Below are 12,811 nucleotides of genomic sequence, written 5' to 3' on the forward strand. Positions count from 1 at the left end.
ATTTTGTTCCCTGAGCACCAAGGAAACAGTAGAAAAATGCAAAGTTCACAGAAATGTTACAGTGATGATATTCCTGTGGCGTCAGAGTGACTGAAAGAGACACAGACTGAGAGATAAAGAGATAAAAGGTAGAGGAAGACGGGGAGACCAAATTACACTGAGTCGAGCAAGATATGGGATAGAGGGATATTATTAAGCATAGTGAGTACATGATGTGCTTGAAGAAGGTTGAGACGAGAAGGGTCACAATGAGGGTGTGGAGTAGTGTCTGCTACTCCTGGTAACCAATGTATCGACAATGTATATTTGGGAATGTTTGTTGTCCGGTTTATTCTGAGGTATTGCTCCCCTTACTTAACATTTCTGGTTACAATAGGCTGTGGTGAGATTTTTCACAAATCAACAAACGAATTTATGGTTATATTGTATTTCTATTTGATTTTCAGTGTAATAGAAGAGCTTGTATTTTCAGACTTTTCCCAGATAATGTATTACATCATTATATATGAATTAATTGTTTGATCCACAAAAGAAATCCCGTGATAAATGCTAGTATCCATAACGCCCATCGTTTCCTCCCCTTCTCTCCGCCTCTCAGGTGGGCGTTCACCCTGATCATCATCTCCTCCTACACGGCTAACCTGGCCGCCTTCCTCACCGTCCAGAGGATGGAGGTTCCCATCGAGTCTCCGGATGACTTGGCCGACCAGACCAACATCGAGTATGGCACCATCCACGGAGGGAGCACCATGACCTTTTTCATGGTACTGGTTGTCTTTGGGCTATTTTGAGCGGGTTCATGTGTCTCTGGCTGTTTCCGTGCTAACATGGTACATTGTTTTGATTTTGTGGAAAGTTGGATTTCACTAGATTTTGACAATTTCCTGAGTTTTCTTTATTTGTCACAAAACGTTCACAAAATCTTTGCCATTGTGTGTAGATGTGGGATTTAGTGTGCACTGTTTTTGTCTTTATTGCTGTGCCCTAGAGTAAGTGGTTGCATATTTGCAACTATATCTCTGAGTTTCTCTCTTGTTTTCTTTATAGCTGTTTGTATTAAGTGGATGACTGCCTGTGTTTGCTCATGAGAGCGCTTGCGGCATCTGTGTTTGTCAAAGCGTGTGTGTGTGTGTTTTGTCTCTGTGTGTAGGTGTGTTTGCATGTGGGAGTGTGTGTAAGTGAGTGGATATAAAACCAACTTTTTATTTGTTTGTTGGATGCATGGGAAATGGCGACGTGCCAAATTGTGAGTGTGTGTGCTTTGGAGTCTCGTGGTTTTTGTCTATATTGGGGGTATAATACGTTTTGTGTATGTTTGCTGACATGAGCCAGTTTTAATGCTACAGCACATCCCCCACTCAATGGCTAATCCACTAAAACACACACGTGTAATACATACAATACACAGTCACATTATCACACACGTCGACCGCCCTCTCTGCTCTTTTTCTTTCTTCTCACACACAGAGATGCAACATGTAATTGTGCACTTTAAAAACATAATCCTGTTTTAGAGCTTAACACATTTTATTCAGTGCTGAACCACCTCCTGTGTTTTACCTCCATCTGTATGAACGATGATGCATCAGCTACGCCACGAGCGAATAATCTGTTGCCTTTATTCATGTTGCTATTCCTCCTTCTACTCTCCTTACACCTCTTGATGTTTATTTGCCATTGATGTTTTATTTTGCTTGACATTATTCACACTCCTGTTAATCGATGATGCATGTCTCTTTCTTTCTCCCCTATTTCATCAATCTCCATTTTATTTTTGCCTCAAAGACAGATGATAGGACATGTTTGGAACCGTGACTGTAATCTGTAATCGGTGTGTAATTCTCATTGTTGTGTTCCCATTCCTCTGCAGAACTCGCGGTACCAGACCTACCAGCGGATGTGGAACTACATGAACTCCAAGCAGCCCAGTGTATTTGTGAAAAGCACAGAGGAGGGCATCGCCCGCGTGGTCAACTCCAAGTACGCCTTCCTGATGGAGAGCACAATGAACGAGTACTACCGCGGCCTCAACTGTAACCTCACGAAGATAGGAGGCCTACTGGACACCAAGGGTTATGGTATCGGCATGCCGCTGGGTAATACTACTAATGTTTTATTTTTCAATCTGTTACAAAGTGCCTGTCACAGCGGATAAGGCAATAACTACCAGGTAATAACTTCAAATAGAAAAACATGTCAGAAAACCTGGACATTTCTTGAAGGAAATGACATCATAATGATAATTTAGATTCATGAGCTCATTACATTCATTTAAATTATCTGTATTATTATTTCTATCAAAGGTTTTAAATCCTTAAGAAGTAATAATTACAATATTACAAATTGTCATCAGCAACTGTGTAAAGCTGCTCTCTGTTAACTCAAAGGCACTTTATATGGAAAAGACAGAAACAATAAAAGCAGTTTTAATATACACATTATAACAGTATATTACAAACAAAACAACAACATACATAAATAGCATTTCAGGTTGAAAGCAGATATGAGTAGATGAGTTTTAAGTGCATTTTTGAAAGTGGTGAGTGGTTAAAGAAAGTCTGAGGTGATGGGGGAGAGAGTTCCAGAGGGAGGGGGCAGCAATGGAGAAGGCCCTGTCCCCCCAGGTCTGATGCTGGGACAGAGTAGGGGGGGTCAGGAGGTCAACCAGGTGTGAAGGGGTGAGGTTGAGAAGGACATTGTGTGTGATGAGGAGAACCTTGAACTGGATTCTCTGCTGTAGGGGATCCAGTGGAGGTTTTGAAGCACTGGGGGGACGTGGTCTCTGGTACAGGAGAGCAGACCGTCGGCTGAGTTCTGGATGAGTTGTAGTTTGTTGATGATTTTGGTGAACTCAAAATGATGAGTTGCTATTATGATTGACAAAATTGATAGATGGATAGATATTGAAACTATATTGCATTTCACAAGAAAATAAGTAAGGATTAGAGAAAAGTCTAAAGCAATTAAACATTATGTAGCAGAATTTGGATTTAGTTCAAAATCATATCATGACCCTGAGATTAATCGTTCAGCCCCTTGTTCGGGTTCCGATCCCTAAATTGGGAATCACTGTGATATTCTTGCATTAAACAAATACAAACTTATTGGACTGTGGGAGAGGCAGAAACACTTGCATGAGATCAATTATGCTAAATAGAAACATGTAGTATTGATTGGTGAGGGATTGGATCCGAAAAAACGTTTTGTACGTGCTTGATTAATTTTTTTGTCCGAGGGAAGTCATTTCAACTGGTAATGAACATGCAGGTAATTGTCATGAGGTGTCACGGATGTCGCAGCGAGAGAGGACCCAAATGCCAACATGACTGCAAAACCCAATATTTAATTCCACAAGCCAGACAGGATGACAAACCGCGGACCAAACGGTACGAAGCCACACTGGGAATGAGACGAACAGGGTTTACATACACAGGCAAGGCGGAGGTGATTGGACAACGGGGAATGAGACACAGGTGGACACAATGAGGGCGGGGCCAGCAATCACACAGAAGGAAACAATCAGGACCAGGGCAGACAATCACAGGGAGACAGACGACACAAGGACTTCAAATAAGACACAAAACAAGACACAAACTCCGGGTCGTGACAGTAATGGCTTTTCCCCTCATGTCTGGCTCTTCTGAAGCTTCTTTTGTTCAAGCGCTAAGAGGTGTCACTGTATCACAGTCATCCGTTCTAAAAAAGGAAGAAGAAACAAGAGAGAGGGAGGAAAGGACAGAAAAGATTTGACGGACCAAAGTTGTGGAGAAAGAGAGAGTAACTGTACATCGTGATGGAGAGAGACAGATCAGGAGAAAGATGTCTTGAGGCAGATATCTAGAAATACTGGTTCAACCAAATAACAAAACACAATTTAAAAACAATAGTTTGACATATTGATTTATACAATTGATTGTTTTCTTTCCAGAAGTTAAATGATGGATACCCATCTGAAGTCGGTATGCTAAATATGAAGCTGCAGGTAGGAGATGGTTAGCTTAGCTTAGCATAAAGGCTGGAAAAAGGGAGAAACAGCGAGCCTGGCTTTCCCCAAAGGCTAATAATAATGCGGTTATTCAGGTTATGTTTTGGACTATTTCTTGGTCGGAAACAGAGTTGTTATTCAAAGTCGACAAGCATTCAGGAGGAAATTCTCCGACACTAAAACCCTATAAAAAAACGTTTTCAATTTCGTTTTTTCAAAAGATAAACACAAGCCATATACCAATGTTACCTAGTTGGCTTTTTTTGTAGTTGGTTGGCAGATTTTAATTACAATTTGGACATAACCAGTCTAAGCTAATTGCTGCAGCTTAATTTTTACCATAGAATCTTCTCATCTTACTCTGCGAGAAAGCAAATAAGCGTAATTTATGGAGTTGAACTATTCCTTTATTTCATATGATTAATGACCACACAGACATGCTGGTGGACTTTGGTTCCGTGTGAAGAAGCACATTTCTATCAACATCCCTGCACTGCAACAACAGTCTCCCTGGAGGGAGGAGCTCAGGCCCTGAAATGGGGGATACTGGTGTTTTTGAAGCGCTCTGTCATGGTGGGAAGTGGCTTGCATCACCTCCCAGAGGATATCAGCTATAAGGGATTGATCTCAATTCAAAGCACACACTGTCCACGGTTTTGCATAAAGCAGTTAAGATGAAAACTGCTCACATTGTGGTGCGCTGAGTTTCTCCCTGACTCGACAACAGTAACAGTTTTTTACCGTTATCTAGTTCATTGACATGTGTTGTATGCGGTCTGACTAGCAGCTGCACCACTGGCTCTGACTGGTTGTAATCTCGCTCTTTATCTCTCACTAATCCTCTCTTTATTCTCAAACTCAAATCACTTGTAGCCATCTCGAAGCTGCATCTGTCCCTTTGATTCCTCTTTTTCTTTCTCTACAGTTCATGTTTTTCCCCTGTGGTGAAATAACCCCCCGTTCTTGCTCGAGGCTCTTTCCATCCTCCACCACTTATCCTGCTTTACTGTCATTTCCCAGGGTCTCCGTTCAGAGATGAGCTCACGCTGGCCATCCTCCAGCTGCAGGAGAATAACAGGCTGGAGATACTGAAGAGGCGGTGGTGGGAGGGAGGCCAATGCCTCAAAGAGGAGGACCACCGTGCCAAGGGTCAGTCGACCGCAGCTGTCTGTATCCTCTCCCACCTTCTCTCTAATTTCCCCAGTAATAGTCTCCTCACTCTTTGCTCCAGTCCAGCTAATGGCTTATGCCCAACCTAATGTGCTGGTGAAGGGTGCTTAGCACAATCTACTTCCCTTACCAAATGTTGTCTGTTGGTCTCAGGTGGTGTGTAATGGGAGTTTTATTAGAGTGGGTCTGTTCATGCGTGTGTGTGTCTGTGTCTGTGTCTGTGTCTGTGTGTGTGTGTGTGTGTAAATGACAATGACAAATCTCTTTTGAGAATATTGTTTGACAACTCCAGAAAAAAAACAGACTTGGTGCTTTACCTTTCAGCATCATTCATTTTCATCTTCACAGTGAATCTCAAGGCCTTTCATTCTGGAGATCAGAGTCCGCATACCACGGCTATTTTAACTTTTTAATTCATAAAGCGCCAGTGATTTAGTATTTCACTGACATAACATTCAGATACTTGCAAGGCGCAGATGTTTTTTAAAGAGTGGTCAAATTGGATTTTCAGAGGCTGAAAAATCCATATCTTTAATGGTTCACTTAGACCCTCTTAGACCCAAACAAAGTGATCAGGCCCAAGTCTTTTGAACTGCCTGCAGTTTGTTACACAGGCTGTCAATTAAACGTCTCTGGTCTTCAGTCCACTTTCTCAGACATAAATGAATAGTTCGACATTTTGAGAGATTATTTGCTTTCTTGCCAACAGTTAGATGAGAAGAGAGCTACCTCTCAGCAGCTGATGAAGCATAGCCGAGGGACTGGAAAGTAGACATCAACGTATCTTGTCATTTCTTTATTTTGGTTAATAAAACCAAGTGTCAGAGTAAAACATTTCAAACCATGCTAGTGTCGGTGTGTTTCTGCGTCCGCGTACTAATGTTTATCTCCTGCGTCCCGCCCTCAGGTCTGGGCATGGAGAACATTGGGGGCATCTTTGTCGTGCTGATCTGTGGGCTCATCATTGCCGTGTTTGTGGCCATCATGGAGTTTGTGTGGTCCACACGTCACTCTACAGAGATCGATGAGGTATGCCCCCATACCTGCCCACGCCGACCCCACAGACACACCCCAGTAGGTTACCATGGCATCCCGCCATTTTTTGGATTCTGTTGTTTTGTGTTTGAGAATTTCTCACATCTTTTGCATCCATTTGTACGTTTGTTTGTTTGTGTGCTCTAACAGTTGAGGTTCAATGAATGTTCATGTGAGATGAGAGGGATGTTCCAGTACGTGGCACTGAACTCCAACATGTATAAAACAAATTGAGAATTTGATTTCACTTTGCATGTCCCGCCTGTTTGGAAGTCATCATGCCCTTGTGGTGTTCGGTGTTCAACGGTATGGCAGCAAGTGTTTGTGAGCTAAACTTGATGATACGCATCAGCAATATTGAGAAATGGCAATATCTGCTTGCATAAAAAAAAATTAGTGTGATCTTATTCCCTGGCATTAAATGTCACGATGTATCTTCTTTTACACGCCTCACTTGTACGCTGGTATTCTTCGTTTCCATTCTTGGATTACTTCTCATCCATTTCACTGTGTGTCTTCCTCTATCTCTTTTTCAAACACACACGCCTCCTGTCATCAGTGTCTGTCCTCCGATAAGGAGTATTGTTTCTGTTTATGTGAGCACATTCAGTTTTGTTCTGATTTTAATGAGAATGTCGTTTGTCTGTCAGAGACTTGTTGAAGCATTTCGATTGTCGTGTGTGCAAATTGCAGTGGTGACTCTGTTGGAATAATGCATTGATTTGTGGGCGTGTCTGAGGGTGTGCGTGAGTGTGTGCCTTTGTGTACATGCACCTGAGTTTGCAGGCCTGCCTGTCCGTCCACAGTGCATAGTGCCATAATGAAGTGCCCATACACGAAACAACATTTTGGTGTTTGATGTGTTTAGATTGTATTAACTCTCTCTGCTCCTTGGATGTTCTCCCATCCCTGTTCATCTCCACATCCTTCTCCCCCATCGCCTCCTCATCTGTTTAAAAACCACCCCACCATTCTTTGGTCTCTGTGCCCTCGCTTCTCCTGCCACTTTTCTTTTCCCATGCTTTACTGTGTCTGTTCTTTTTCCCATATTCCCGCTTTGTTTTTTGCTTTTCTTTTCAATTTCCTTGTCCCTCCGCTCTCCTATTTCTGTACCGCCTTACCACCGTCTTGTCCCGCTGCCTGCCTACTTTGTGTCTGTGGCGCCCCTCCCTTCCTTTGCCTCCTCCCCTTCCATCATTTCCTCTTTCTTCCCTCCTTTCTTTTCTCCTTTAGGTGTCTGTTTGTCAGGAGATGATCACAGAGTTTAGAAACGCCGTCTCCTGTAAGAAGAGCTCCCGTATGCGCCGCCGTCGGCCCCTCAGCAGCTCAGCAGCCCTGCGGCATCCCACTCGTATTGCTCTGGGGGCCCCTCGACCTCTGCGCCTGGTCCGGGAGATGCGCCTTAGCAACGGCAAGCTCTACAGCGGCACCGGCCCGCTGACAGGTGGAGCTGGAGGAGGTGGAGCAGGGGGGACGGGGCTTCCCGAATTAGGGCCAGGGCCCCAGCGGCTCTTAGATGATCCACTGGGGGCCAACACGACCCCTCCTCCACCAGCACCTACACCTGTGATGCTGTCCGCCCGCAGTTGCACCCACGTGCGGATCTGCCAGGAGTGCCGGAGGATCCAGAGCGTGAGATCGGGGAGCACCATAGGATCAACCACAACAAGAATACCACCTTTATCAGCACCCCTGCCCCGGCTAGCCCTACCCCCACCCCCATCCACATCCAACACAGACAGCGAGGGCGGAGGGGGGCTCAGCCCAAGGCGGCTACACCACAGCCCACCACATCATAGCTCTCGACCCATTCCCTCTCCACAGAACAGCAAAACCACAGACCTACTGGGTAAACAGGACTGAGACCAGAAGCAATAGGCGGGGTGAGAGTGCAGCAGGAAGTGACTGTGACAGTGGGATGTACCTGTGCTGCTGAGAGAGACGCTGCTTGTTTCCACAGGTGAAATTCATCGGAGAACAAAAGAGGGAGAGTTGGAGGGAAACAAACTCTGCAAGGGCAGCCAATAGACCAATTAAGCAACCTTTAAAAGGAGAATAAAGAGGTAACACCATGACCCGTTCTCTAGTTGGGCTTGGGGCCTCGGGCTACAGAACTGGGGTCAAGCTTTCTGTGAGATGTTCGTCTGTTAAGCTTCTTTACTCGACTCTGAAGATCAGTTTAGTGGAAATGCACACGACCAGATGATGGTTTCTATTGGCCTCCCTGTCCTTCCTCCTTCTCCCTCTCACTTCATCTTTAGATTGGAGTGTGCTGGTTTTTATTTCTCCGCAGACACTTCTCTCCTCTAGACCGTAGTCAAATGAAGCCTTGATGGAGGACATGCTGTATCCGTATGCGATTTAAAACAGCATCTAAAAGACTTTCAGAGAACTATTTCCTGTTGTTTGGTTTTTTTTCTTTCTGTTTTTGTTACCATTGTTCTGAGAGGGAATTACAGAGTTAAATACAGAGTACATGTGACAATATGGTGAATTATAGCATAATATGACACTGGCGAGTGGTGTTCAAGAGTTTTGTGAGTTTTGTGTCCCTCACTGTGACCCATAGCTGCTTTTTGGATGGTATCAGGGAAGGTGGATGAAGCTACTGCAAGACAACATAATGCAAACAGGAGCAGAGGAAACTGTCTGCCTTCCTTCACGCTGTGCGTCTCCGCGTTTGTAAAAATGTGTGATACTGTAAGTCTATAACTACTCGAGTGAGGAGAACTATGTTCCCAGAAACGGCACTTTTCTACAAATGTTAAATGATCAGAAAGCCACAAAAGAAGAGAAGAAAGCGCAGGAGGCTTTGAAATGTGAAATGAATGTCCTTGTTATCCTGAGTAACACTTGCTAAGCCTTCACGTCTTTGTCACCTCTGTTTACACAGCGTAGAGGAGATAGAAAGAAAAGGCGAGGCCGAGACAAAGAGGCAAGATAGAGAAGAATGGAAAGAGAGGAGATAGAAAGAGACAAAGAGTGAGAAGGACACTACATAATTTGAATGAGGGATCCCAAACTGTTCCATTATTAGATCTGTCCTGATCTGTTAATTCTGGGCATCTTTTAAGGGGTGTGTTCATGCGCAAGCAGACTGTAGCTGCAGCTTCTGCTCTTCTCTGTTTATCAGACAGACTTGGCCGTCCACAGTAGAGGCTGCTGCCAGAGTGATAGACTCAACACAGCCTTGTCAATACTCGTCTCAAGCTTTTGATCGTCTAATTACTCCCAACGGTGTCCGCGGCTCATTCCGGAGGGGTTTGAATTCAGAGAAACATGCTGATGAAAAGATTTGGAAGAAAAGCATGTTTTTCATTCCAGCTCAGAGAGAAGCTGCGTTCTTTTAATTATGTTGTTAATGTTACAGCCCAACTAAAACTAAACGCCACAGTATATTAGCTATGTGTTAGCTATGGTGCATAAAGACCATAGGTTTAAAGACCATATAGAATCAAATCTTTTAGGTCTTTAATGTCCAATTGTGGACACTGTACCTCCAATCTCTCAAGAAGCCTCTGCTTTCACACCGAGAACTGGTGGTATGATTAAAAGGAGCATTACATGAGGCTTGCTTACATTCTACCGCCAACAAATCTGATGAAAAGACCAAAACACACAATTATTGATGAACTGATCTGACTGATAAGGAGCCAACGCCTCGTATAAAGTATCTATTTGTACCCAATGTTGCGTCATCAATGAAACCAAAGTGGCGTAGTGCCACCAACATGCAGGCTGCGGAAGTCGAAAAAGTATTAAGGGACCAACACGTTCTCACTTCCAACTTGTCAAATATCGGCAGTTGATGAGTGCCCAGAGGAGCCTGACGCGCCCTTCAGCATCTGGATGAGACACACAGCTGTTCATGTCCATGTGAAACTAAAAGTTAACTTCGACATTTTGTCACGTGAGTCCTTTTGTCATGTGAGTCGCTGGTCACATGACTCGTTAGTGACCCTGTAGTGAGTCCCTAGTCAGTCACGTTAACATAAACCACGATCTTTTCCTCAACCAAACTAAGTGGAGTTGTTGCCTCAACCCAACTTCCTGTGAAGATGGACGTTTATTTTGAAAAGATACTCTGCGTGTCGCGAGGGGCTCTGACACGTTCAGAAGTGACGCTGGAGGGGTCCCTCAAGGGTGGTAGTTTGAGGCTTAGGAGCACTGATTAAACGTCGGTGTTTCAGGAGTTGGGAGTGAGAATGTGTTTTAGAGACACACCAACACGTTAGTGGATTTGTTGACAAGAAGAAACATAGGGCCTATACAATATTGCCAGCCTTATTCTTTAAGTCCACTTTAAAGAAAGAGACCACTCGGCTTCACTATCTCCACAGAAATCCTATTTATCAAAATTAAATTGCTGCCCTTGATGTTTTGAACCCCAATTACAATATTAATTGTGTGCAGCATTATTTCCCTTTAGTAATCAAATGAGATCCCTTTCATGTTCTGCGGCTGTGTTCTCTGTTGTACAACCTCCCTGTGAAATGGTCCCCTCAAAAGTTAATATCCGGGTTTTTTGCATTCATTGCATAGAATATATATATATTTTTTTTATATGAAATCATTATCAAGTGCTGTATTAGCATTGTCTGCACTGCAGGTTGTAGACTCATCAGTGTCAGTGTTCATTGAATCATGTGTTTACTCGGTACCCAAAATACTCCATGGAGAGTGATTCACTACCCACTGATCCCGGGGTGCTGTTTCAGAGAATGAAATCCAAGATACGAGAGTTAGCTGATGTTTTTTCAATAACATATAACTGAATTCCCTTCTTTCTGCTCAGTGTCAGTGTTTTGTTACTGTTGACAGCTGATTTTATGAATGTAAAACTTTCCGGCAGCTGATTCTCAAAAGTCAGCGTTACCTCCCTCCTGTACGTATCAATAGTTTGTCCCCTTTCTCTCTTTTTTCCCCCTGAGTTTGTAAAATTAATTTATACTATATCCTCGTCTCCTAAAACCTTTTGACTCCAACGGGTCTCCCCCAACACACATAAAGCTACCAGCTGCAGGCGCTACATGCCCTCATCTTAGATCTCACCCAACAGCAGGAACACGATCCCTCACTGGCTTCCCTCATCTATATTCAGCAGGAATACAAAGTGTGTGACATAACACGCAAACACACCAGTTCAGCCCTTTAACAAATCCCCTGAAGAAAAATGACCGGCATTGTTGGCTAAGCAAACATTGCATTGCTGTATAAAGTTGTGCATTTTGCAGTGAAAAAGATTTGTCGACACATTCGTGAACGATAACATTGTTTGCACACATTATTCTGTCTCTGAATGATTGCTGTCAGCAGAAGCAAGCCTCTGTACTTCTGCCTTGTTCAGAATGCTGACAAGGCAACAGCAGCGAGCCCCTTTCCACACACACACACACTCATCCGCAACATCTCCAATTCTTATTTCCTCGCTGTTTAAAAGTTGTAAACCCTCTGGTTGTTTTTGTTGTTTTTGAATTTGTCTCCTTTATGCATCTTCTTTGGTTGGTTCTGTGTACATATTCACAAAACTTCAAATGTGACGGCACCACAGAGCCAATAAGTGGTCTCCAGCTTTAAGTGTTTATTAGCTGCAAAGCATTATTATTGTGGAGAGGCAAAAGGAGGTTACAAACCCGAAATAAGACGAAGACATTGCTAGTGTGATTAATTGCGTGTATGAAGGGAAGGGGGGGTCACAAAACAAATCAGTTGGGGTGTCTGAACAGTCAAAACAAACCGTTGTTCAATTTTATTTTATTTGTTTTTTTCACATTTCTATACTAGTGCTAAATGGATTATCAAAGCTGATGATGAATATTATGATTACATTGTTGTTATTATTCCTAAAACCAAGAGGTTCTATGGTGTGATTGTGGGTGGGGGGGGATGGGAGGGACTGGGACGAAAGTGCAATGATGTTCTTCAGAGAGATCGCCCTGTTGTTCAAACCTATAGACACAAACTTCTTTTGGAATAAAAATATTCAAACAGCACTTCTACTCTTCCTCACTGATATGGAAACGCTGCCATAATGCCAGGTGTGGAGGGAGGACTCGGATGTACCACTGCAACAATGTAAAAGCTACTTCAGCGAAAACACAAAGGTATTGTTAGATAAATGTTCTGCAAGTATTCATTCTGCAGAAAGATGGCCCTTACTTCCTTGAAACATTTGTCTTATCTTTCTTATCTGTTTCTTGTCATGATTCTACAGAACATACAACACATTAGAAAAATGAGCTCTGTGAAAATGTGCAACTTTATTACACAATAGACACTTATTAGATGTAAAGACAGTTGACTAACTGTGCACTTTTGACTCCATATGTTGGCCGTGAGCATGGTTTATCAGCAACGGGACTAAACAAGAAAACGCATTAAGGACTTTCAACTGAATTAATAACTGCAGAACAAATTTAAAATAGATAACAGCTCTTAAAATAATTCTTAGTTCCAATGAATCCTGACAGCACAAACGGTAATTGTTATTGTAAGTAAACAAAACTAAACATGAAAAAAGAGCCTTTAAAAAAACCATGTTGTCTAGTTTGTTATGATTGGCTCTGGTTGCAGTCAAATAGTCCTTTTTGCTCTTTTTGAGAACAAATGATCATGACCGCC

The 12,811-nt window shown here is 43.1% G+C and overlaps 1 protein-coding gene across 1 annotated transcript in view; it reads left to right on the forward strand.

The window, feature by feature from the left end:
* The window catches only part of grik5 (glutamate receptor, ionotropic, kainate 5), a 29,636-nt gene extending 17,994 nt beyond the window's left edge, over window positions 1-11,642 (forward strand). Inside the window, exons 14-18 of the mRNA XM_056444765.1 lie at window positions 599-764; window positions 1,871-2,096; window positions 5,006-5,134; window positions 6,063-6,184; window positions 7,424-11,642. Coding sequence (XP_056300740.1) covers window positions 599-764; window positions 1,871-2,096; window positions 5,006-5,134; window positions 6,063-6,184; window positions 7,424-8,053 — 1,273 coding nt within the window. The 3' untranslated portion in view covers window positions 8,054-11,642. The remainder of the gene's footprint in view (window positions 1-598; window positions 765-1,870; window positions 2,097-5,005; window positions 5,135-6,062; window positions 6,185-7,423) is intronic.
* Window positions 11,643-12,811: the final 1,169 nt, after the last annotated feature.

The sequence above is a fragment of the Pseudoliparis swirei genome, chromosome 22, assembly GCF_029220125.1.
Source record: "Pseudoliparis swirei isolate HS2019 ecotype Mariana Trench chromosome 22, NWPU_hadal_v1, whole genome shotgun sequence".
NCBI lineage: Eukaryota > Metazoa > Chordata > Actinopteri > Perciformes > Liparidae > Pseudoliparis > Pseudoliparis swirei.